Consider the following 26,458-nt stretch of genomic DNA (forward strand, 5'->3'; position numbering starts at 1 on the left):
TGGGCAACCTGGGGAGACTTCCTCCACCTGTTCTCTCATCCTCAGCTGTCTTTTTTTTTTTTTTTTTTTTTTTTTTTTTTAAGTTGTTTTAAGAAAGGGTCTCACTATACAGCTCAGGTAAATCTTGAACTCATGACTCTCCTGCCTCAGCTCAGTCTCCCAAGTGCTGGGATTACAGGCATGTGCCAGAGACCTCATCATTCAAAGAAAACCAACAAGGGCTTAGAGAGGTAGCTCTGCAGTTAAGAGCATTGGGTGCTCTTCCAAAGGACTTGGGTTCAATTGCCAGCACTGACAAGGCAGTTCTCAACTGGTTTTAACTCCAGTCCTGTGGGATATTATGCCCTCTCTTGGCCACTGAGGGCATTGCATGCATGTTTTACAGACAGTAAAACACCCATACCACATAAAGGGGCTCGGGGAGTCAAGAAAACAAAAGCATGGGGACAAAGATGCGTGAGTAATTATATAGTGATATGCTAGAGTGCCCTGTGGACTGTGAGTTACATGGTTCTAAATATGAAAGCCAGTGTTGCTGTACTATTCATGTGTGAATGGGGGTGGGGAGTGGGGGGGCATGGGGGACTTTCCCACAAATTTGGAAGAGCATGTTTCTCAAGTTCACATCTACAGAGGTGAAGGAACTTTGCAGTCCAGCTCATTCAGAGCACCCTTCAGGTAGAAGGGTGATGTGCCAGAGCTGAGATTTCCACAGGCTGTCAGCTGTCTCACTGCCTGGGTTTACCACACTCTCGGCGAAAAGGGATCTGACCAAAAACACTGTTCCTTGGTAATTCCTTACAGTGCACAGTGGGGTGATCTGCCCAGTGAAATGATTAATCCTGCTGACAGTAAGTTGTGTTCTTCTGGGTCTAAGGGAATGCCTCGTCAGACAGCACTCCAGTAGAGGTAGGTGTCTACATGTCAAGTGGCACTACAGTGACAAGGGAGGATGGGTTCTTGGGAGGAAGCTTTTTAGCAATGAAATAGGGCAGACTTGAGTATTTGCCAATATGTTCTCCTGTCTAGCTTTTTTCTTTTAAGGTTTATTTTTTACTTATGTATAATGTGTTTCATATGAATGTATGCCATGTATGTGTGGGTGCCTGCCTATGGAGGCCAGAAGAGAACATAGCATCCCCCCCACCCCCCCAGCTGGAGGCAATTGTGAGCCATTCCATATGGGTGCTGGGAACTGAACTCAGGTCCTCTGGAATTGCAGTACATGTATAGCTTTTCATTTCTTTTTTTCTTTTTTTCTTACCAGCTCAAAGTGAAGGACCAAATTGATCATGATCACTTCCTCTTAAATGGAGATTGAATATAATAGTCGTAACACAAGGGGAAAATGCTACATAGACAGAAGTTACAGGAAATACAAGCCACCCAGTCAAGTGTGAGTTTTGAGTCTTCTGTGTGAGATGAGGTAAAAAGCTTCTAAATCATAGTAGCCCCCAGCCATCCACATGTTCTCTTTGGAGGCACGTGACCTGGTTTTGATTACATATACTTAACACCTTTCTGGACTAATAGTTACATATGCTACTTTGATACTTGACTATTAAACAAAAACCCACTCATTTTTAAATGGTGAGACGACTTAACATACCTTTTTTCACTGGTATTTCATGTAAGGCATCAACCACTGTGATCTTGGCTGATGCTGAAGCCTCTCCTTGGGAGTTGGATGCATGGCACTCATATTCTCCAGCATCTTCCTTGCTTAAAGGAGATACCTGTGAAAGATAAAGGCACTTTAGTTCTCTGTGGAGGTCTCCTCCCTTTTTCAGTGGCTTCCATTACACTTAGGGTCCCTAGGATGAACAGAGAGTTAGGAGTGGAGCCTCTATGAGAAGCAGTGAAGTTCTGTGCCTGGAGCCTGTGGAGCTGCCATACCCAAACATCATGGATGGCTTTTGATCACAATGTGAGAGTTAAAATCTGGATAGTGCACATAGCCTGTTGGAGGGGAACCCATGCTGGGCACTAGGATCTGAGTAATACCCACAGGATCAAAGGTTAAGTAAAATCACATGTTCGTTAACCAATAGCCATAATTAGTGCTTGAGCCATTTACTTCTGTGTGAGAATTCTGTTTTGAACTTAGGCAAACAGAATTCTCTTAATTCTTATTTTTTCTAAAACAAAGTAACTTCAGCTCCTCCATTAGTTCCCATATTTGTATTGGCAATACCATGCCAGAGATGCCCCAAAGAAATGGGAGAAAAATAGTTTTGGGCAGGTGATTTTTGCCAAGTCCACTCCTGAGAACGAAACTGTTGCCAACTCTTGGTACTCACCAGCACCCAGCCAGTCACCTCATGCTTTTCTGGACCACCCCGGGTCTGAATAGCCAGGTTTTCCCGGTCACCAGGCAAGAGTTCTGTCCTTTGAACTCCGGAGTGGTCCCTTTTTACCTGAGAAAACAGAAGGAGAGACTTACTTCTCTGTACAAAAACAAGTTGGAAATGCCACATCCCTAGGATTTTACAAGGTGCCCACCAGACTGTAGATTACATCCAGCAATTTACTCAGACCTTTCCTTTCCTGAATAACTTAGGCAATAGAGGTGTTTCTTCCTGCCAGTTTTACCTTAGCAGTGTGATTTTTTTTGTTTTATTTTGAGATGGTCTCACTATGTAGCTTTGGCTGGCCTGGAACTCATTATGTAGAACAGGGGAGTCTGCCTCTGTCTCCCAAGTGCTGGGATTAATAATATGTACCAGCATACCTGGCTGCTGGCTATCTATCTATCTATCTATCTATCTATCTATCTATCTATCTATCTAGTTTTTTGAGACAGGGTTTCTTGGTGTAACCACCCTGGCTTTCCTGGAACTCACTCTGTAGACCATGCTGGCCTGGAATTCACAAAGGTCTGCCTGCCTCTGCTTCCTGAGTGCTGGGCCTAAAGGTGTGCGCCACCAGCGCCCAGCCACACCCAGATTTTAAGCATCATGTTTTAAGCTTTTTCTGGAGTAAGAATGGTCAACCTGCTGCAGGCTATCTCACTCACTAGTGCCCTTAGACAGTTTGCTCTTTGGTACACTAGGCCTTTTTTTTTTTTTTTTTTTTTTTTTTTAAATGTGCTATGTTTGACTGGTAAGTTGTCACCCAGTGCTAGTTTGATGTTTGGGACCTGGGGGCTCTTCCTGTAATAACCTCATCAAAGAAATGCAGCAGCTGGAGTCCAGAGTTGACCACTTGGTCTGAGGGCTAAGGAATCATGAAACAATTCCTGAAGACCTGAGGGTCAGAAATGCCTGTCGTATGTTGCTGTGATAAAACCTGCCTGTCTCTGTTCATACCACGGTGAGATCCAGAAGGCTGTGGGTGAAGGGGAAACACACTTCCCTTGGTTTGTGGCCAGTCCTTACTTCATGCCCATCCTTTCCTACCTATCTTAAAGGTCAAACCATGCTAATAAGAATTTTGGAAAATATGGAAAGAACACAAGGAAAAGGCCCTTTTTTTTGGGGGGGGGATGCATTTAGCAGCTCAGGTTAATATAAATATTTTAAGGCTTGTAGTAACTGAATTAAAAAGTAAAACTACACAAAGCAATAAAAAATAGAATTCTTTAATTCTATCTAGGCCTCTTTAGGAGCCAAGCCAGTGTTTATTTTGATTGTCTTTGTAATGAGAAGGACATATAGTGTCAAGTGTCCTTCCCTTTCTATAACAAAGTGAATGTTCATCTTATTTTAGGCTTTTCCCTGTTCCCCCCAATACTGAGAGAAAACAGGGTATTTAGTATCTTGAATGAAAGCTATGAAGACATGCATAAATAGACATTTTTCTTTGAATTTTCCAAGCAGCTGGTGAAACAGTTTATGTTAATAAAATAGGTAATATTTGGGGAGAGGTATTTTATCACCAAAGCCTACAATCTCAGTACAGGGTAGGCAGAGACTGGAAAGTCTCTGCGGCTAGCTGCCTATCCAGTTTAGCTCACAGTAAGCTCTAGGTCAAAAAGGGTGGAGATCAATTGAGGGAGATGATGATGTCACCCTTTTCACCCCCCCCCCAGGGGAGGTCTAATGATAAAAAGAATCTTATAAGGGCACACGCCTTTAATCCCAGCACTGGGGGGGGGGTAGAGGCAGGAGGATCTCTGTGAGTTCAAGGCCAGCCTGGTCTCCAGAGTGCCAGGATAGGCTCCAAAGCTACACTGAATCCCTGTCTTGAAAAACCAAAAAAAAAAAAAAAATCCTGTTATCCATCCACAAATGGTCGACTGTGGGAGAATCAGAGGGAGACCATGAAGTCATTTTGGCATCTAGCTGTTTTATTTTAATCTGTTTTTTAGGATCTCTTGATATATAGCTCAGGCTGGCTTCAAACTCACCATCTTCCTCCTGCCCCACTCTTCCCAGTACATACTTCATGACACCTGACTCTGAGTGTAGTTTGATTACAACAGATTCTCCAGAATCTTGTTATTGTAAATAGGAACAAATTTTAAAAAGTGCCAATGACTACGAAACTCTACACATCTTTGAATGCAGTTTCTTGTTAGCACGATTATTTTAAATCTCATTAATGTACAACACACATGTGAGTTTGGATACCCTTGGAGGCCAGAAGAAGGCTTTGGATCTCTCAGAGTTGGAGGCAGAGGCAGTTGTGAGCTGCCTGATGTGGGTGCTGGGGCCAGACTGATGTCAAGCCCACAATGCTTCATTCTCATCCACTGTTTCTGCTCAGACTGCTGGGATTATAGGCGTTTGTCATCGTGCTTGTCCAGCCTCTAATAATCTCTTTCATCCAAACTCTGTTTCTGTTCTTAAAGCAGATTTGAAACAGCATGTGATCTGAAATATGTCTGTATTCCTAACAGTCTAGTTGCAGGATTGTGGAGAGGAAACAATTGGCCTATGTAACTATCTGGGACAGTGACTTTTGAGATATTTTGCTATGGCTCAGACAAAGCAATGCTTTTTAGAGTATGTTGGGATTATATTCATATATATTATATATGAAACTGTTAGAGATAGGATACCTTAGTAATTCATGAACGTGATATTTTGACACATTTTGAGTTCTAGTTTTTATTTCCTATGAGAACACTGGTAGCAATCCCTGTTAGTTCCAGATCTCCTTGATGGGTTGTGTGCTGCCATTTGAAGCCCATTGCTTTAGGTCATGTGTGAGGCACAGCACATTGCCAAGGGGGAGGAAAACTGGAGCATTCCACTTTGGTATTTGCTCCTTGCTACTTATCAAAGAAACATTTTATTTTTTTAAAGACATGTGCTTCTGAGCCCAGGCTGACCTTAAATTTAAGTAGCTGAACTTCTGACTATCTTTCTGCCTTTACCTCCTGAGAGCTGGGATTACAAACCATGTGCCACCGTGTCCTGTTTGTCATGCTGGGGATCCAACCCAGGGCCTCACACATGCTAGGTAAGCACTTTTCCTACTGGCTATGGTTCCTCCCACAGAGGATGTAGCTTAGAGCCCTGCCTAGCACATGCTAGGCCCTAAGTTCAACCCCCAACATCACAAAAATAAACCCAAGAACTGAACTAAATTACCCCCCCCTTTTTTTTTTTCCAGTTTCCCCTCTCCAAACCCTAGTTCCCCACCTCAATGATGGGTGGTCCTGGGAGGACCTGCCTATACAGGCAACAAAATTCCAAAGTCTCCCAAGGCTCATTCCCTGGAATGGTGTGTATTTTGACGGGGTGCTACAGAGTCAAGACTTAAGGAAGACCTAACTCGGCAAGATTTGGCAATAAGGCTATACTCAAGGCCCTTGAATCACCCTGGCCGCTCTCATTTGATAAATTCCTTGGGGACCCATAGAGAAACAACAGAGCCTCTTACCAGTTTCCCTTGGAAGCTGTTGGCCACCCTCCTCCTAAGTCCCTGACCTCAAAAAAGGATCGGGAGCTTCAACTTAGAGGGGGAAAGGCCTAGATGAACACATTCTCCCGACCACATTGCTGCTTTGATAACCCTCCGCGTTTCTTTCCAAGGCACAATTTACAAACGCAAAATCCCATTATCCCCTTTAAAGGAAGTTTCAGCTGTACTAGAACTGGGTCATCAGCCTGTACTGGAACTGGGTCACCTCTGCCTAAACCATGGTCCAGGCCTTTCCTGGGAACTACATTCAAGCCCGGTGGTTTCCAAGTGGCCGCATCCCTCTGGCCACATGGGGGCGCCAGAGGCTGCCAGGAGCTCTGATAGGGTCTAAGGCTTCTCACCCTGCCTCTGAGGTCTTTAAACTGTGATAATTCCTCCTGCGGAGGAGGACTCTTTCTAAGGAGAAAGTGAGGCCAACAGACTGAGAACAGAGATCAAGAATTCCAGCCCTGATCCCATTTGGATGTCGGGAAGCTGGAATTGCCTTATTTTTCTTTTCTTTTTATTTTCGCCCCTCAGCTATATAAACTGAATTCTACAACCTCTGTTACAGAGAGACTTCTGAAGACAGGGCCAAAACCCCCCTCCCAGAGTCCCAGAACTGCCCCTCTGACCAAACAACAAACACACAAAATAATTGAGACAATCATCCATTTTTGAACTTGCTGAAGACACACAATCAGGCTAAAAAGGGGGGTGTCTGGCTTTGCAGTTTTGCTTAAACTAATTTTCCCTCTTTATCACGAGTTTGAAGATTTTTCTTTATAGACTTGGTATGAGGTGGAAGGGCTTAAAATATACAAAAGGGACAGAGATGTAAATGCACGGTCTAACTGTGAGGTATTTTTTTTTTTTTTAATTTTAATCTGGAAGATTGGTTTTGTTTTCCCTTCTACTGACAGGCTAAAATATGTTGACCTTCAGACATGAAGGTCATTACACAAGAACAAAACCATTGGAAGGGCAGGACTTCCAGAAAGAGTAGCCACTGAATGCCATGTCTCTGGCATTGAGCCACGTGACTCTACCTGATTTATTTAATCTCTTTTTATAAGATGCATTAACTTTTATTTTATATATGAGTGTTTTTTTCTGCAGGTAGGAATGGACAGCATATGTATGTGGAGTTCAGAAGAAGGGTTCCCTAGAGTTATGAATGGTTGTGATCCACCAGCTAGATGTTAGGAATGGAACCTAGGTCCTCTGCAAGAGAAATAACATGTGCTTTTAGCTGCCTGGCTCTCTCTCTAGATCTCAATTATTTAATGTTTACCTTTACCTGGGGGTGGTGGTGAATGCCTATAATCTGAGTACTTGGAAAATGGAGGCATAAGATTCATTAGGAGTTCAAGATCATCATCAGGCATACAGTAAATCTGAGGCCAGTATGGGCTGTATATGAGGTCCTGTTTCAAAAATAAAACTTTGAATAATTATCTACAACGTGTTACACACAGAAGAACAAGCTGAGGCTTATGGCAGCGGTTTTCATTCTGAGGTGATGCTTTTCCCTCACAGGGCATTTGGCAATGTGAAAAGACACTTCTTTTTTTCTTTTGAGACAGGGTTTCTCTGTGTAACCACTCTGGCTGTCCTGGAACTTGCTCTGTAGACCAGGCTGGCTTTGAACTCACAGAGATCCTCCTGCCTCTGCCTACCAAGTGCTGGTGTTAAAGCCTGCACTACTGACCTTGTTCCAGATGAGGACTGGGGTTGGAATTCCGATGACTTCACAGCTCAAGTACACCTTGGCGCCAGTGACATTCCAGATGTCCTTGGGGGGCGTCACTATGGAAGGACCTACAAGAGAAGCGAGAAAGCCAAGTTCATCTTTCAGCAGCTCAGCCTCAGTCAGTATCCTAGGATGTAAATACTTGGTTATGAGGCCCTCCCCCTCTGCAGATTATGTGACGTGCATCTCCACGGCCAGACTAACAGGCTTCTTCCTGTCGCCAGTGTGACATTACACTCTTCTTAGGGAATGCAAGGACTGAAATAAGCAAACCAGCAAACACAACAACAAACACAATTAGTAAGAAAAATCTGTTGTTAACAAAATTGTCTTCTTTTCCCTAGCCCAGCTTAAATGAGTTTTATTTTACCAGCTGTTTTGCATTAGCTGGGCTTTTTTCCATTAACACTGAAATTTTCAGTTCTGAAGTACATAGTGTTTCCCTTCCTTTGTTTCCCAGCGTCTTTGCTGGGAGGATAGTGCTAACAAACAACTACTCCTTGTAAAACAAAAGAGAAAAAAATCTAAGAGGCCATTTGAAAAATCAGAGAGCACCCAGGCAATCTTGTTTGTGTAAGATTCAAGGGGGCTGTCCTGGGAACTGGGAGGTACAGCAGGGTCCTGGGGGCGGGGTCAAAGAAGGTGGTGAGAGGGTCCTGCTGCTAGTGGAGAAGGCAGATGCTCAAAAGAGTGTGGTCCCTTCTGTTGGGACCACACCTCCTAAGAGAGGTCGCAGGAGGGGACCAGTTCTGGGTTCTCAGTGCCTGGGTTCCCAGCAGGGAGCATTGGTAAAGAGGAGGGTACCCCTTGCAGCATGTGCTCAAGAGAATGAGCAGGTCTAGGCTAGTCAAGAGAGAACAGGTGATACCTCCCCACCCTCTGAATTCAGGACCACAGTACTTACCCTTTCTACCCCAGCTCCTGTGAGTAAAAGGCCCTTCCTCAGGATCAACCTGTGGAGGGCATCCTTTGCTTGTATGGCTCTCTGTTCCTAGAGTTATTAAACTAGGGCCCATGAGCCAAATTTGGCTTCCTAGTTATTCTCTGCATGGCCTCCAAGCAAAGAATAATCAGTTCAAATGTCTGGGGCAAATTAGAAGAAGGATACTATTTCATGGATATGTCAAAACTGGAATAAACTCACGTTAAATGTTCATAAATGTTACCAGAATTGCCTCATCCACTTGTCCAGAGTGTCTCTAGCTGCTTTTATGTTAGCCAGGCAGGATCAAGTGGTTTGTATTCCAGACTGTGTGGCCTAAATATTGGCAATCTGGGTCTTTATGGGAGGAATTTGCTGATTCCTGCTTTAACCAATGGGAGAAAGAGACTAATGTGTAAACAAGAATCATGAGAAAGCCTCAGAACTGCAATCCTCCACAGTTTCTCTCCACAGCCAATACAAGCAACTCACACTAGCTGATTTCTGGTTTGGCCCTGAAACTCCCATTTCTGAAGTCAACAGATATGGAAAGAGTGGTGGCCTCACTTACTGTTCCTTCCCCTGAGGGGCCAGCTTGCTAATACTGTGGCAGGAAAGGCTTCACACCTACCCTTAATTAAATTGCTCTAAAATTTTAATTTTAAAAGTTACATTTATTTATTTTGGCTGAGTATATTTACCCACACAAGGTAGAGGTGGACTTTGAGTGTCTTCCTCTATTTTTATTTATTTACTTTTTACATTTTATTTTATATGCACTGGTGTTTTTGCCATAGGTGTTGGGGCCCCTGGAACTGGAATTATAGACAGTTGTGAACTGCCATGTGGGTGCTGGGAATTGAACCCGGGTCCTCTGGAAAAACAGTCAGTGCTCCTAACCGCTGAACCATCTCTCCAGCCCTTATTTTAGTGAACTTGAAGCTCACCAGCTGGCTAGATTTGTTGGCCAGTGAGCTCTGAGGATCTGTCTGTCCGTCTCTGACCGACTGGTGTTAACAGCTGCACACCAGGACATTAGAATTATGGGTGACAGAGATCTCAATTTTGGCCTTCATGCTTGTGCAGCAGGCACCTGACCACGGGGCCATCTCTCCAGCCCACACTCTTACTTTGTAGTAGAGCAATTGCTATTTCCCATCTACTAACCCTGAATGCCAGATTTCAGCCACCAGGGCCCTTCAGAGAGATTTGGGACATTGCATCATGGAGGGACATAGAGCTGGGAGCCTGGGTTCCCATAGAGGGACACTACACCCATGTAGAGCTAGATTCTGCCTTTCTGGATGTTTTGCCCTATTTCTGGAATGGGTAAGTTAATTATTTCCTCTGTCTGGGGTCTTCAAGCCTAGTTAAATATCTAACTACAGGGTCATCTTGCCCTGGGGGCCTGGGAAAGGCACAACCTTCTCCTCTTGGCCTGGAAAGCATTCTTGCACAATCAGCACTCACAGGACATGGAGGCTCCCCTTCCAACATCTATTTCCAGTACATACTAATGTCCTGAAACAGCAAGGACATGACCCCAGTATGCAAGATTTTCCCACTCAAGGATTAGATGCTTTTTTTTTTTTTTAAATCTCTTGAGATATTTTTTATTACTTTATCCTTTGTAAGAATGTGCCAAACAAGAAGAGGAGGGGGAACTGGGATTGGAATGTAAAAATTAAGTTAATAAATTTTAAAAAGTATGCCAAACAATTAGTTTCGAAAGCTCTAAATATATTTCATGTTTCCTTCTCTACAATTGTGGGCCCCAGTAGGAAGTATACACCTTGGCTGGTAGTACTGGCTTTTTTTGTAGCAAAGGGGGAGCACGGCAACAGTGCTTGGCTGTGTTTATATGTATGTTTCTGGCCTTGTCTCGGACATTTCCTAGTCTGAATGCCCAGTTATAGAACGTGGGACTCACCCTCTCCCTGACTTCCTCTGGGCTTCTGAGACCCCCAAGGCTTAGACATAACCGGATCTGGCTGGCCTTTGAACTCCTTTCTCCCACCTCTATGAGCGCCCCCTGCTGCTCTGTCCTTCCCACACAGGCTGAGATTGTTCTGGGAATATTATGCTGGAATGCCAGGCTCTGAGGAGCTTGGGGGATTGGGGAAAAGCTGCTGCTTCTGCAGCAAAGCCTCATGTGAATGGTTCTATTGTGAGGATCTGAGTGTCCGAGTTCCACAACCTGTACTCATCTTCCCAGAGTCACTGATGGGAACACCAGCCTCCATTAGGAGGAACAACGCCAGCACAGTATTCTGTCTGGAGCCCAGCAGACAGGACAAAGACCTCCCTCACAGTCTTCAAGTCGTTGTTCTTAATCTTGTTTTTTATTTTTTTATTTTTTTTAAAGACATGCTCTCCCTTATGTAGCCCAGGTTGGCCTGGAACGCATTATCCTTCTACCTCAGTCTTTTGAATGTTATAGGAGCTCCATGTCTGAGCTTCATTTTAAGATGATTTACTGTAGCAAGGTTTTCTTTTGTTTTTTTTTTAACATGGCTTCTCTGTGTAGCCTTGGCTGTCCTAGAACTCCCTCTATAGACCCAGCTGGCCTTGAACTCACAGAGACCTGCCTGCCTCTGCTTCCTGAGTGCTGTGATTAAAGGTATGCCCCATCACACCTGGCCGATGCATTGCAGTTTTTGAGTCAAGTTAACTATACTTGAGCCTAATAGTATAAAGAGCCCCATTCTCTTCCATAAACTTTGGATGTATGTTCTCTATAAGTAGGTTTTTGTTTAATCTTGAACTAATTTTTGCCTATGTTATGATATACATGTCCTTTCCCCAAAGGCCATCTGATTGCTTCAGCACCATGTTGAGAAGACCAGATTTATGCTACTGAATCATTAGCTCTCTGGTCTATCCATTAGCCATACACGTATAGGTCTGCATCTGGACTCTCTAATCTGTTCCACCAGTCTGTCTGACCTTATACTTTTAACAGTGGTATACTTCAGAAACCCATTATGCTAAAATTGAAGGCAGGGCAGGGTTACTACAGTGATCATCTTCCAGTTCTCTTACTTTTCTAAGAAATAGAGCCTTCCTGGTGAAACCAGAGTTCATTAAAACCACCTGAGCTCAGGAACTTCCTAAATCAAAGCCATCACCAGGGGGTTCACAAGTAGGGAAAACTATGTGGTGAGCTCCCCTTGAAATACATAAAAAACTTGAGTGAGTGGAGTCTACATGTAGATTATTTAAAAACATAAATGATTTGTTCATTTTCCTACTAGGCTCTATCTAAAATTCTACAAGTTCTAGATAATAAAAGTTGAGATCATTCCTGACATGGGAGTTGGGGGGTGGTGGCTGTTAGCATCAGTTCCTGGCTAACACTGACAAAAAACCCTGGTCATTGCAAATGACCTTGTTGGACCAAGGCTGGACTCAGTAAGAGTTTCAAGTGTTTTTTTTTTTTTTTCTTTTTCTTTTTCTTCCCAGACAGGGTTTCTCTGTATTGCTTTGGAACCTGTCTTGGAACTCGCTCTGTAGACCAGGCTGGCCTCTGCCTCCTGAGTGCTGGGATTAAAGGCATGGGCCACCAACGCCTGGTGCCTCAGTAAGAGTTTTAACCCACAGCATCTACATTGAAAAACACCCAACCCTACAAAATGGCTTTCTGACTCCACATGTACTGTTTTACACAGGAAAACCCTACCAATTGATGATTAAGTAATGAAGTAATCAACAGACCTCATAGTAGGTGGGGGCAGGTTGTTCCCATTTGTATTGGTAGAATCAATGGGTGTTTAGAATTCTTCCCATTAACATTGTTCAGAGCTGATACCTGGATCTGTCTACCTATCAGGCTGCCTAGATCTTTGCTGTTTCTTGTTCTGGGAACTTACTGGAATAAGCAGAGGAAGTGAAGAAACATATCTCATTCCCTACCCCAATAATGGAGACTGAACTCTCACACATGTTAGGCAAGCACTCTTCTACTGGGCTGTATCTGTAGACACTGTTGAACTTTTTATTTTGAGACAGGGTTGGTAAGTATTGGGTCTCTGGTTATTGGGTATGCTCCACTAATGCAATAAGCCAAATCCAACTGAATTAATAAATCCAGATTTAATAAACAGAAAAGCAGAGCAAAGCAACACCTGGGTGACTCTTGGGAAAGCAGAAGAGAGATCACGTGGCAGGTCTAGTGACCAGGTCTTAAATACCCTGTAGGTGTGATCTTGAATAGCTCTGGCAGAGGAACTGACCCTTGGTGGGCTTTCTGAGGGGCTGGGTCAGGAATGGGAAGAGTCAGACCCGAGCAGAAATTCCTAACAAAGGTCTAATTAAGATGTCTAGACTGGCCTCAAACTCACTGTGTAACCCAGGCATGCTTTGAATTTGGGATCCTCCTGCCTCAACCTCTTCCATATCTGGGATTGAAGACCTGCACTACAAGAGTGATCTGGGCAATTCCTGGTAAAGTCAGAGTTAGACTGTAGGAAAATGAGTATGGCAGTGAGAAGAAACATGGGAAACACTTAATGCTGACCCAGGGACACCAGCAGGCAAGTCTTGTGTGGAAGAAGTTGACACAGAACTACTGGCTGATGTGACAGCCCCTCCCCCAAGGCAGAAAGGCCCTGGCTGCACACCTTCCACTGGAAAGCAGCACCACTTCCAACAATCATCTACTACTTGTGTATTCCAGCGTGCAAATCCAGAAGGTTCTGTTCTGCTTAAGCTCAAGGACTCTTTACAGATCACTCCTCTTTCCACTCTATCTTTCTTCCAAGAAAGCCAAAGAGAAGCCAGAATTTATTTCTCTCTCTAAGGATAAAGACACAGGAAGGAAGGAAAAAAGGAAGAAAGGAAGATTTCAATTCATCCTGAGCTGATTTTCTGACGTAAAATTCTCGAAATCAGTTCTCAAGGCCAGTTCATGAGTCATGATATTGACGTTTAAGTCATCCTCTATGTCTGGATTCCAACTAAAAAAGAAAATCCCAGATTTTTTCAATGCATGGGGACAAACCCGAGATAAATGTAATTATTTATGCATCCAAATTCTTGTTCCATTTGGGATTTCAGGGTGGTAAACATATGTCTAGCAAACATCCTGTCTATAGGACTGACTGTCCACTGCTCCTCTTTCCTTACTCACCCAGGCAACTCCAGAAAAGAGTAAGGTGCCACAGTGCTGCCAGGCATGGGGAAAAGCCCACCGCAGGGCTTCCCCAACCTTGGGCTCATCCATATTTCACTATCTCAGCTGCCTGCGCCTAACCAGGTTACACCTCTTTGCTCTCCTACCTGCACAACTCAGTTAATTCTCCTTCAATCTCCTTTGCCTCCAACAACACACCTCAACAACACACCTCCATCTTTCAAGTTCATTTCTAAAAACCACTATTTCCCTCAAACCTTAGATGGCCTTTTCTTTTGAATCAATCCTTCTTTGAAGGGAAAGAAGAGGGACAGCGTGGAGGACAAGGAGAAGAAAGAAAATTGACATGAGACAAGACAACCAGATCCTCAATGAATGTGTAGGAAGGACTCATTCTACATTTGGAAGAAAGCTAAAGTTCAATTAATGAATCGGTGTGATTCTGAACACACCTAAATTTTCTCCTAAGACCAGAAAAACAAATACAGTGACAATGTAACTAAACAGAGAGGATTCAAGGAGTCCAGTGGAATTTTTGTGGAAGCAACACAATGAAGGGAAACTGTAATACTAGAAGCAGTTAGAAGCCTCCTATAGATTCTCTGTCTGCATCTCCATTGTTTTCTCTAATAATGTTCCAGACAAATGACTCAGACTACCAGGTTACTTTAGGAAAAGTCCCTTCTGTGTCCAAGAGTAACTGTGTCCCAAGATGCCACCAAAAATACAGAGATGGAAGAATTACAGATGGGCAAATCTACATTCCTTGGTTCAGCAGAAGCCAGGAAAGGCAGCTCTCACAAACCACACAGATGACACAGACGTGCAATTAATTTCAAATCTGACCAGCAATTCATGTAAGCTGATTTTATGTAAGGTTATAACACAGAAGTTAGAGTTAAAACTCATCATCCTAAAAAAAGCACAGGGAGGGAGGGATAACACTCCAGAAGTATGTGCACAATGTCTCAGCAGAGCCCAAAGCCCTACCCATGACCTGAGCTGTCCCCACCACAACGAGCTCTCCAGGGAATAGAACACATGCTCATTTCCCCCTTCTCATCTCTTGTGACATCTTTCCCCCTTATTTGAAGGCTGAAATCTTACCTCCCTTGTGCATTTTTAAAGCTGCTGTCCCCACACACTTCATCTCTAAGGCCCTGTTGAGTTCAGAGCTCACCCCACACAGCTTAGCCCATCATTGTCCTATGATGCTTGCCTGGCTAGGCTCATGAAGATGCCAGCATTCTCATGGCATCCGATCAACTGGCTGATCAGCCATCATGATTTCGTCTAATCTCCCACTTGACTTTTTGTTGTAGTATGCTATGCTTTTTTTTTTTTGGCTACTGCCCACCAACCAGCCAATTAGTACATATCACTAGCAGACAAGACAGCATTAATTTGAACATCCATCACTCAAAGCAAATCCTATGGGGAAGGGCAGCTCTGTTGAACATACAAAATAAAGCATTCTGCATCCCAGTGGCTAGTATTGTCACATTATGCTGCCCACTGTGTATGTTAACTAGGCACACACAGCTGAATATTAGGACTTCTTTATGGTAGGGTAGTTTGCAAGCCATACTCACCTTAACTCTTAAAGATGCTGGGCCCTAGAATAGCTCACAGGGTATGGACATTCATACCAAATAAGGGGAAAGTGGAGCTTAAGGAAGATTTAACACTCCATACATGGAGGAGTTCGGACAACTTGGCAGAAGTCCTTAGACCGAGATGAGATTCCCATAACTCACCCAAGGGGAAAAGATGAAACAAAAGTTCAAAATGGGAGAAGAATAGTAGGAAGGCACTATGGCCAAGAAGGGGAAGGGGGTGAAGCCAGTAGAAGCTTCCTGATATTAAGCAAGGGGAAGCAGCCACTGTACAGCTAATTAAAGAGCAGAGCCATCTGCCAAGGCAAGCCATTTTGGGAACTTCCAGAGGCTGGTATGGGATTCCAACACACAGTCTCAGGGGTCAGCTGAGGTCATCAAGGGGGAGGATACAGTCCTACATCTTAAGTAGCACAGGCCATGTTTAATCAGGGTTTCAGTTTAAGGGAAATTCATATTGTTAAACTGCAGCTAGTACTCGTCGTTAACACTGCAGTGTAAGTAAAGCACCAACACTTTAGAGTGATGGGCCCCTGCCAAAACACTGGTGGGGAAAGTGCCTAGCGTGCTTCTTTATTTTTCCTAGAAATCATCTACTGGGGGTGGATCATCACATTTAGACCAGAAACAAAATGCTAGGAGTACGTGGAATAAGCCCTCTATATGTATTAGTATTAACTTCATGATTTTGGCATCAACAGTTCTTCCTTTCTCTTCCATGAGGAGTGGGCACAACTCAAGGACTCAAGTGGCACTTCAAGAGATGATTATGGAGGTCTTTGCAGGATTGTGACACTCTGGGGACCAAGGAAGATGAGTATTTATTTACTCAGCAGAACTTGGCCTAGTAACTGGGTAGTGGGGACATGGGAAAACATTAAAAGCTGGAGGCATAAAAGGCTATAGGAGGTCATGGTTCTCAGAACTCAAGCAGTGTCAGTTTGAGGAAGGCACAGGACTGGAACGGGATGGGTCTGGGTTTCTTTAGTGTCTTCAAAACAGATGTTTTTTAGTAACCATGCAAAATAACTGAGTTTCTTCATAATAGTTTCCTACACCGTTATCGCTGTAATCTGCCCACAGGGAAACCCCTCATCACTCCCTCCTACCCCCGGCCAATATCTATTGGATTTCAGCTCAGAACATTTACAATTTGTGAATTTGAGACATCACCTGGCAGAGAAGATGGGGAAGGGCTAGAGAATTCAGAGCGCTGAGCAGCGCTGACAGTGCAACCACCACCCAGTTTCCAATTTTAGCCTGGGAAGGCCATGTGGGTTCCTTCCTAGAGAAAGACAGTCTCCCCTCTCCCTCTCCACAGGGAATTCCATCAGCTTGCTGAAGCTCACTGGGCCCAACAGATGGAGAAATGAAAGGTGATGCTCAGCCTTACATCAAAGGGCTAGTCCTTTTTGAGCCCACATGATCCAACACAACAAACCCCAGTGTGGTAATACCTGGGAATTACATTTCCTGGCTGGCTTCTTTCTGATGGCTTCTGAGTTAGTGAGACACCCCATTTTGGCTCCAATGTTTGACATTGAGATCTCCTTCAAGCGTAGTACATCCTATTTTTTCTCAATGCTAGACACACAGATGTCTTTCTACAAGTCGACTGTGCATCTTATAATTGCTCCAGATCATTTCCCAAGGTTTGCACTCACCATGGGATGTGAACAGAAAATTGCTTCTTGCGATTTGCTGCTCATGAACAGACCATGTTTGGTAGCATTTTCCTATTCTTTTTTCTTGTATGGCTCTACTACAAAAAAAGGTGGAGTACTAACAAAGTGTTTGAATTCAGAGTTTGTCCCCTCAGCCTACTGTAGAATGTTCAAGGAGGGTCCAAGCTGACCCCCATCGATGACTGTGTCACATTAGCTCTAGGGTCCTCCTTGGAGGGCCCTTGCATTAAGCCAAACAAGGCATATTCAGGTGAGTGGGGTACAGCTGTCTCTGGTAGGGCAGATGAGCCCCAACAGGCCTGTGCTGCAACCTTGCCAAGTGGTGAGCTAATGTATTCAGCACAGACCCATCAAACTGGAGACCTTAACTACCAGTCTTAACACATGACTGACTAATGTCCAAACACGTTCAGTTAGGCTGGGTTTTACCTGGTTGAAGCAGATGGAAGAGCTGACTTTACAGAGGGTGCCTTTCTGAGGGGGAACTCCCTAGTTACCTGGATGCTTCTTACTCCTGTTAACAGAACTTTGGAACTCATAGGCCTGGCCTGTCTAGACTATGACTGACCATAAACCCAAGGTGTTAAGATACACGATCATTTTTTCCTATTCTGCAAGCACAGAAGCGCTTAGGGGAAGTTTCACAGGAGGGTACTGACAGCCAAGTCAGGCAGTCTATCCGGATTCTTGGATTTCTAGAATTGTAGACAGTGAACTGCCAGAACTCCACAATCATGAGTCTATGGCATCCCACCCTCCCCCACCCCATCCTTAGGTATCCTGGAATCCTCTGGCACCTAGTGGGACTTCCTGATCCCACTGTGACTGAGATGACTGTCTGATCCTTAGGCTTGTCCATTTCAGAGCTGTGTCTGCACCCACAGGCTCTGCACTGACCTATAAGGGCCTCAGACTGGTTACAAATAAATGTTCTTGATCCCTCCTCCTTGGGAGAAAGATATATGGGCCTCCCCAATGGCTTTCAACACCAGCAGGGGTGGACTGTTCAACCTAGGGGCACAACATTTGGAAAGATGTTATAGGAATCCCATGGAACTGAGATCAACGGGTCTTCAGTAGAGGATGAAGTTCCTTGGCTTTCTGAGGACTGGAACAGCCATGAGGGAGCTCCATACTCTAGGGACCCCTGTGGGTTTCTAAGTTAACAGGCTAACAGCTCTAGAAACAGCCCTCAGAATTTGACTGCGAAGTAGAATCTGTTACCAGAGTTTGTTAAGCCTCCAGAAGGGCCCATTGGAGAAGTTTCAGCCATAAGCATGGGCTCACAGGGTCTTAACTGTGGTTGCTAATTCAGTTGCACACTGGACTCTCTTACGAGTACCTGGAAAACATGTATGGCTGGGCTACACGCCCGGTTCTCATATGGAGTCTGGCCCTGGAAGGCTTTAATTGAGTGCTATAAGGCAGGAAGTAGTCAGAGAGGAAGATGGGAGGCATGATGGAGGGGAGGAGGGAAGGACCGAGTAGGAGAAAGAATGGCCCTGGCTACTGCTGGGAGTGAGAGCACAGTGTAACTTGGGGAGTACAAGTGTTGAAGGTGAATGGGGACAGCCCAGTGAGCTGGCTCTGGGTAAGGGTATGGAAACCGGATGACAACCCCAAGGCCCTTTGTGGCTGGTCAATTTAACCTCTCCAGGCACAGTGGATGGCATCTCACTGTCGCTCCTTGCTAGAAGCAGTGAGCTCACTGATCTTTCTGAATCTTAGCAGATCTCTTTGTTGGCCACTTTTCATTTTTGTGAGTTAGAACCACTGGTTCTCAGGCTACCCCACCCTGCCCCATTCCTGCCCTCCTGATTGCTGCTCTAGATTCTATGTATACAGATGGGGCTTCTCCCTTGAGAGCCTGTGGGTGCTCCTTATGTGATTCTCCCTTCTGGCTTTTCTCCTTCTTTGTCAGGTGGCCTGTTAGGATACCTTCTGGCTTTGACAGGACCAAAGTGTGGTACTAAGAGGGATCTGACCTGGGTGAGGCACAGTGGTTTGCACTCACTGCTAGGCTGGCATTTGGCCACTGCTCTGGCTGATGCTTTATCCATCAGGCCTCAGCTTCCTTCTCAGCTAGAAATTCCATGGTTACAACTGCTTGGCAGACAATCCCAGACATGAATCAGCCATGCACAACTGAGCTCTCCCTGTTCTTGGTGGTTTTCCTTCCCAGCCTGTGCCCTCCGGTTATTTTCTGTGGTGTTCTGTGATGTCTACAAACCCATAAGCTCTCAGCTATTCGCCCCCAAGTCATATCCTTTGTTTTCTATTCTTTGCTGAAGTGTTCTCAGAGTTTCTCCCAGTTTCCTAGTAGGATTTGGCATTTCTTCTTCCATGCTCTGTATTTTCTACTGCTGTTCCCAAGACTTCACTTGGAACAGGAAATCTTGCTTCTCTTCTTTTGTTAACTCTTCTTGTGTGGATCATGGGTTTACATGGGGCTGCTATGAGCTTGCTTTGTGTGCCACTGTGATCTCACTATGTGTTCTGTCATAACTAGAAGACAGTTTTTTTTCTGAGTGTCTTGAATTCATTCTGTAGCCCAGGCTGGATCTGAACCTGCAATCCTCCTGCCTCAGCCTCCAGAGAGTGGGTAGGATTACAGATTTGCACCACCAGACACAGATAAGGAGAAACTCTGCTATAAACAGAAAGGATTTAAATGCTCTCCAAACTCTTGAAGTTGTAGCTTCACTTCTCTTGGACACATTCTCAGGAAATCTCTTCAATAAGATATGTTATCCTTTTAGAAATCTGGGGGTACAAAGACAATGAAGATCTTCTTGGTTACAGGCTTCACCTGTAGGTGGATCTTGGAATTCAAGGACAGCTTCGTCTAAGTAGCAAGTTCCAGACCAGCCAGGGTTACAGAGTAAACCTTAGAGAGAGATAGAAGCAGACAGACACACAGACACACAGAGACACAGAGAGACAGACAGAGACATGGACACACACACACACACACACACACACACACACACACACACACACACACACTGAGTCAGAGAAAGACAGAAAGACAGAGAGACACAGAGAGACAAAGAAACACAGGGAGGAGGGAGGAAGAGAGGGGAGAGAGAGGGATGAAGGGAGGAAGGAAGGAAGGAAACCGCCTGTGGGAAATGATATAACAGCTGAGAGGACACCATGTGCTATGGTTTGGGGATGAAGCACCCCCACAGGTTCATGTTTGAAGGTGTGGTCTCTCAGTGGTGTGCTATGTTGGGAGAAGATGGAGATTTTAGAGAATGGGGCATGGTTGAGGGTGATGTAGCTTTGAAACATGTTTTGTCCCTGGCTTATTCCTGTAGAACACGAGAGAATAAATGCTAAATCCTATTAGGGAAACTAGAAGAGCATCTGAGAAGGATAACAAAGGGTGTGTCCTGGCCACCATATGGTAAATAGATCCTCTCCATCATGCTTTTCTGCATGATGTGTTGCCTTATCATAGCCTAGAAGCACGGAACCAGACAGCCAAAGACTGAAATCATGAGCCCAGACAAGTCTATCCTCCTTTAAATTGTGCTTCCCAGGTGTACATCACAGCAAATGTTAAGTCTGGCTAGCACACCAAATAAACCAAATTTCTTATGCTCTTAGGCAAGCAAACACATACATGAAGTAAAGGAATTCACATGGTCTTAGGCAGGCAAACAGGCATGAAGCGAAGGAATTCATTTAGGTCTGCCATGTTGTGCTGGGTGACATGGAAGATGAAGGCGCTGGGCTTCTACCCAGGGTTATAACCTGGGTGTGGACAGACAAGTGTATAAACATAATACGGACAGGCTGTAGCTAGCTCTATAAAAGATGTGAAAATATTTGGCTGTGTGTGGTGGTCCATGCTTGTAATCACAGCATCCTGGGAGGCTAAAGCAGGAAAGCCATGAATTGGTGGCCAACCTGGACTCAAAAGAAGTAAAAACTAAACAAATAAAAATGTCCTAATTAAGTAGGTCAGAACCAGATTTATGCAAAGGGAAAAGAGCTTTGAAAACATATGTGCTTCCTTTAACACTAATAATAAATAACTTTAAAAATTTGAAGATAGTGGGTGAAGACAGACAAGGAAACTCCAGGCAATGGACAGAATGCTCAAAAATGTTGGTAATTATAATATTTTATACTGGCATTGGGTTTTACACCCCATATGAATTATACATCTATTTTATTTTGATTCCCACAACAATCTTATGGGCTGAGTAAGCTCTTTCTATAGATGAGTTTCAGTGAGTCAGGTGTCTTCTGTGTGGTCATGGAGATGGCAAATAAACTAGATTTTCTGAGGTCTAACAAGAATCTTCTCCATGCCACGTGGTACTTGTAAGTACAGCCAAGATGTCCAGCCTAGTTTGGTTTTGTTGGATGGCTGAAGTGTTTGAGTAAGGAAATGGAATGCTGAGGACTAGTGGCTAGGCTAGATGGCAGAGTTTCAGTGTTCAGTCAAGGAGATAAGTTATGTCTGCAAGTTATCAAGATGGAAAGGAAAACAAAAGCAAATATATTAATGTCTCAGAGAATGTCTAAAATTACTAGATCATACCAGGGTGACAATCATCTGCCCTTTGGCCTGAAATGATTTCACAGGTGCTAGCAGACTGGGCCAGGGTAAGAAGTTTGGACTCTAAATTTCAACTAGATGAGAATCAACTTCCCCAAGCCTCATGCTGGGTAAGCTGTTAACCCCCACTAAATGGCTCACTTTCTGCTCACCACTTAGAGTACATCAATCCAGGGAACCCAGATCTTTCCAGCTCTTTTAAAATGAAATTTAAATGTTTTAAAATAATGTTTAACCTAAATGTCAGTATTTGCAATTATGCCTTTTGTTTTGTCTTGCAAATCACTGAGGAGATGGTATTTGCCTAGAAATTACCTTCTAAAAGCCAGAAGGTGGTGGCACATGCCTTGAATCCCAGCACTTGGGAGGTAGAAGCAGGAGGAGTTCAAGGCCAGCCTGGTTGAAGTCAGTGTTAACACTCGACTCAGTAAACCCGCTTTGGTGGGTCCCATTGATTCTCCTGTTAGTGACAATGCTCTCCCTTTGAATTATGCATATGCCAGGTATACATCGTCACCTTTATGACTAGAAAAGAACAGGGCCCATTCTATTAAACTATTTACTAGACTACAAAGCTCAGAACAAGTCAGATCTGGTTCTGAGGACCCTCCTGGCCTTTGTTCTTATCACTCCCCTCCTGAACTCTGAACTCTAGTCACAATGAACTTCCTGTGCTTTCTCAAATGTGTCTTGCTCTTGCTGGCCCTTGGATTTTGCACATACCAGTCCTTTTCCTATTCTCCACCCTTTTCCTAGGTTAATTTCTACTATCCTTTAAGTTTCACCTTGATTTTTGTTTGACATTAAAATCCTTATCTTCCTCTACTCCTCCTTCTTTGCTTTCTATATCAACCTTGTTCAGAATGAGGCCCTCTTCCTCCATGCAGTAGTCATCTATATGCAAGCCTTTGCATAGTCTGCCTAACACGCTAGAGTGGAGGCTCAGTGCTGGAAAGAGGCAGGCAATTTATTGTCTCTAGTTTCTTATTGATCTCAGTGCCTGGAATGGAGGGAATGATCAGCAAAGCACTGAGCCTTTGCTGGTAGAGGAATGAAGTCTCTACCAGAATGTACACCCAGCTTAGTACTTTCATACGAAGGTTTAAACAGTAAGAGTTCAGGAGTCCTTCCAAGAAGTGGGCTTTCCTTGCTGATAGTTATTAAAAAATGACCTTGTAGGGCTCCAGATTACATAAAACCAGCTAGCTGCCACCATGCTATTCTACAGGGTCTACACGGGTATGCTTAACATTTGGGAAAGGTGCAAGTGCAGAGATTTTGATTAATCCTGACCTACTTAGGAACTGGTGCTCAGCTGTTTGTAGGTACAATACGTGAATGTTTGGGCTTGCCCTACCTGGGCTCCTCAGTCAGTTCCAAAGGAGAACTGTAATGGCTAGAGTTGCTGAATCTGTGTTTTTATGCTTATACTAACATAGGTCATCTGTTAAAAATGTGTTTTTAGAAAAGCAGCAATTTTCATTTTAAAAGTTAAAAAATACAACTTTGAAGACAAAAGCTAAAGACTTGCTCTATAGCTTAATGCTCCTTTCTTAGTCAATATATAAGATTTAAATATTGGAGGTCACTGGATGCAGGGGATGTGATTAGAAAGGCAAATTGTACAAGTTTTAAGTGAAGCCCACCCATTTACATGCTCTCAACACCGAAGAAGAGTCATGGGTGCTGTAACGTAGGGGACATTTTTTCTAAATAAATAGGTCAGGTGGGTGACGAGAGAAAGCAGAGATTCTCCACTAGTGGAGAATCATATTTTCATTTTTGTTTGCTTGTTTTGGCCTTTTGAGACAGGGTTTCTTTGTGTAGTCCTGGCTGTCCTGGAACTCACTCTGTAGACCAGCTGGCCTCAAAAATCCACCTGCCTCTGCCTCCCAAGTGCTTGGAGGCTTGTGCTACCATGCCCGCTGTTTGTTTTTTTAACAGGGCTGGAGACTGAACCCAGGGCTGCATGCCTGCAAGGAGAACTCTCTATCACTCACTCAACCACACACTAAGCTTTACTTTCACGTTCTTAAATTGCTATGAAGTCAGGGCTGGAGAGATAGATCAGCAGTTAAGAGCACTTGTTCTTGCAGAAGACCCGGGTTTGACACATGGTGGCTTGCAACCATCCTTTACTCCAGTTTCAGGGGATCTGATGACCTCTTCTGACCTCACCAGCAACAGGGACACACATGGTGCCCAGACATACATTTAAGTGAAACACCCAATATCATGAGATAAATAAATCTGAGAAAGAAACTACCATGAAGTCAATGAATTTTATAGACATGGAGGAGCCCTCAATCCAATGCTGTTCAAACCTTCATTTTGCAGATGAGGGCCAGGACTGACACATTTGCCTGAGCTCATCCACAGACAATACTGAAGAGGAGCTGATGGGCTATATAAACTGGTCTCCTAGTTTTGATTAATAGCACTGCAGGAACTTTATCTGTCTTCACTCAGGGGCTGCCATCTAGAGAGCACAGAACTTCCAGTGCAGACACATTCTGAGGAATACCATGAAGCATCCCAGCTGTGTTCCTAGGCAGATGGTCAGCTGGCAGATTCATCTTGGGAATAGTTTCAGTTTGCATGAATGAAACATGGACAAATAAGACAACTTTGGGTCTGGGCAAGCGATTCCCCCAATTCTCCTGGGTTTTGGGTTGGAAAAGTGCAGCCTGCTCTGGAATCTGGGAACATCACAAACAGTCCTGGGTAGAACTCCCCAAGTGACCTCAGCCCACACTTCCAGGTTTGTCACAGTCACATTCCCAGGTGCTGGCTTACCCATATAAGTCTGAGATAAAACAGACAAACAAAAACAAAAAACTAACCAACCAATCAACCAACCAACCGACCGACCAACCAATCACCAACCAACCAACCAGCCAATCATCAACCAACCAACCAACCAACCAACCAAAAAAAACCAAAGGGGAAAAAATCTTTCCAAAACACATACTAATAAAATCTATCTTCCTGTGTTCTCTGGCAAGATAGCTGGAACAAAAGTGATGAGTTCAAGGTCATGGCTGACCCAGTAAGACAAATAGGCTCACCCAGTAAGACAAAGTCAGTCAATGGAGGTTAGCAGGGCATTTGAGGAAGCAAACAAGAGTTTGACTTGGGAAAGGGGCTCTAGAGACAACATGGTTATCTTCCACATCCCTGAGACCAAAATACTGTCGAGGACAACTTAAGGGAGGATGAATTTATTTTGGCCCATTGTACAGCCAGTAGTTGCTTGGCCTCAAGGATGCAGGCAGATTACCATGACCATAGCATTACATGATGGAGACTTCTTGGTTAAATGGCAAGTGGCGAAAAGGACATAAAGGAAGTGTCCAGGAGACGATAGATACCATCTCATTAAGCTACTTCCTCTAAAAGGCCCCATTTATTTTCACCACCTCCTAGTAATGCCATTGCATTAGAACTCTGTCAACAGATTAACACAGCTCTCAAAATCTGTCTCTGGAAACACTCACACAGACAGGGCTACAGGTGTGCTTTATTAATCTCCCAGGTGTTTTTTAATCCAATGAAGTTGCCCATCAGGAGTAATCATCACACCATCCCTGGATCAACTCCACAGTGGGGGTGGGGTGGGGGGAGGTTCCCTCTTAATAGTAGAGTACTGGAGTGCCATCAGGCAAGCATTTTCTACTTGGCGGGTCCATCCAGATGTCAGCCTCCTCCCCATGACGGAGTTGTACATCTGGGTTCTGAGCCAGCTCCCCAAAGCATTGGTAGTATTTCCAATGGAAAAGAGGGATCAGAAATTGCAAACAAAGATCTGCCTGAGGAAGGTTACTTCTAGAGCCTCTGCTCCTATTCCCAGCTCAGGGCCACTCCTGAATATCACTCTCCTCTGGCCACTCTCTGGCTGTAGGAAATCTCTGACATATCTTTCAATGATTTCCTTCCTTCCTGTGTGTGCATGCTTTAACTGGGGCTTGACAAATTATAGTTGTATGTACTTGTGGGATAAATGTGATATTATAATTTATGAATAAAACAAAGCCAAGTCTATGAATATTCCTAACACCTCAAATTCTTATCATAGTGCGTGTGTGTGTGTGTGTGTGTGTGTGTGTGTGTGTGTGTGTGACATTTGAAATTTAGTGGTGAATGGTGAAGTATATGATACACTATTTACTATTTCCACTATGTTGCACAATTTACCAAAATAAACCACTGCTGTTTAATTGAGCATCTGTGCCCCTGAACCACCATCATCCCATTCTACAGCATCCCACTAGCCCCACTATTCTTTTTACTCTGACTCTTTGCTTTTGATTGTTTTGGATCTCACATGGAACTGAGAACACGCTATATTTTTCTGTGCCTGACTTATTTCACTCACCATAGTGGTCTCAAATTCTACACATGTTGTTAAAAATATAAATTTTCCTTCCCTTTAAAGCCTGAGTACTATTCTATTGTGCATATATACCATCTCTCTCTCTCTCTCTCTCTCTCTCTCTCTCTCTCTCTCTCTCTCTCTCTCTCTCTCTCAAATCCATTCATCTGCTGATGGAAACCAAGATTGATTCCACAATTTGGCTATTGTAATAAACATATGATGAATATAAGACTGCTCACATTTTTCTGATATATTTGTTTTGATTTTTTTTTTTTTTTTGGTGTAAATACTCAGAAGGGCCCATGGCAAATCCCTTCTTGATTTCTCTCTCTGCTCTAGAGTCTTGGCTAATGACTCCCAGTATTAGAAAGACAGTTGTTACCCTGGCTGTTTGTGTTAATACTTGGCAAACTCTTTCTTCCTCAGGGCCTCTATGGCATCTGATCCAAGTCCCATTCATCCCTTCTGCCATGTTGGGTTTCCATCCTGTGTAGGACTCCCTGTGTAGGTAGAATCTATTTCTGTTCCCATTGAATGTGGGGACTTATCCTAG

At 44.0% G+C, this 26,458-nt stretch overlaps 1 protein-coding gene across 1 annotated transcript in view; it reads right to left on the reverse strand.

Annotated features, from left to right (window-relative positions):
- The window catches only part of Igfbp7 (insulin like growth factor binding protein 7), a 58,751-nt gene that overhangs the window by 445 nt on the left and 31,848 nt on the right, over positions 1-26,458 (reverse strand). The window contains exons 2-4 of the mRNA XM_027390963.2: positions 7,562-7,671; positions 2,301-2,417; positions 1,610-1,736 (exon numbers count right to left, since the gene is read on the reverse strand). Of these exons, the coding sequence (XP_027246764.1) occupies positions 1,610-1,736; positions 2,301-2,417; positions 7,562-7,671 (354 nt within the window). The remainder of the gene's footprint in view (positions 1-1,609; positions 1,737-2,300; positions 2,418-7,561; positions 7,672-26,458) is intronic.

This window comes from Cricetulus griseus (genome assembly GCF_003668045.3).
Source record: "Cricetulus griseus strain 17A/GY chromosome 1 unlocalized genomic scaffold, alternate assembly CriGri-PICRH-1.0 chr1_1, whole genome shotgun sequence".
Classification (NCBI taxonomy): domain Eukaryota; kingdom Metazoa; phylum Chordata; class Mammalia; order Rodentia; family Cricetidae; genus Cricetulus; species Cricetulus griseus.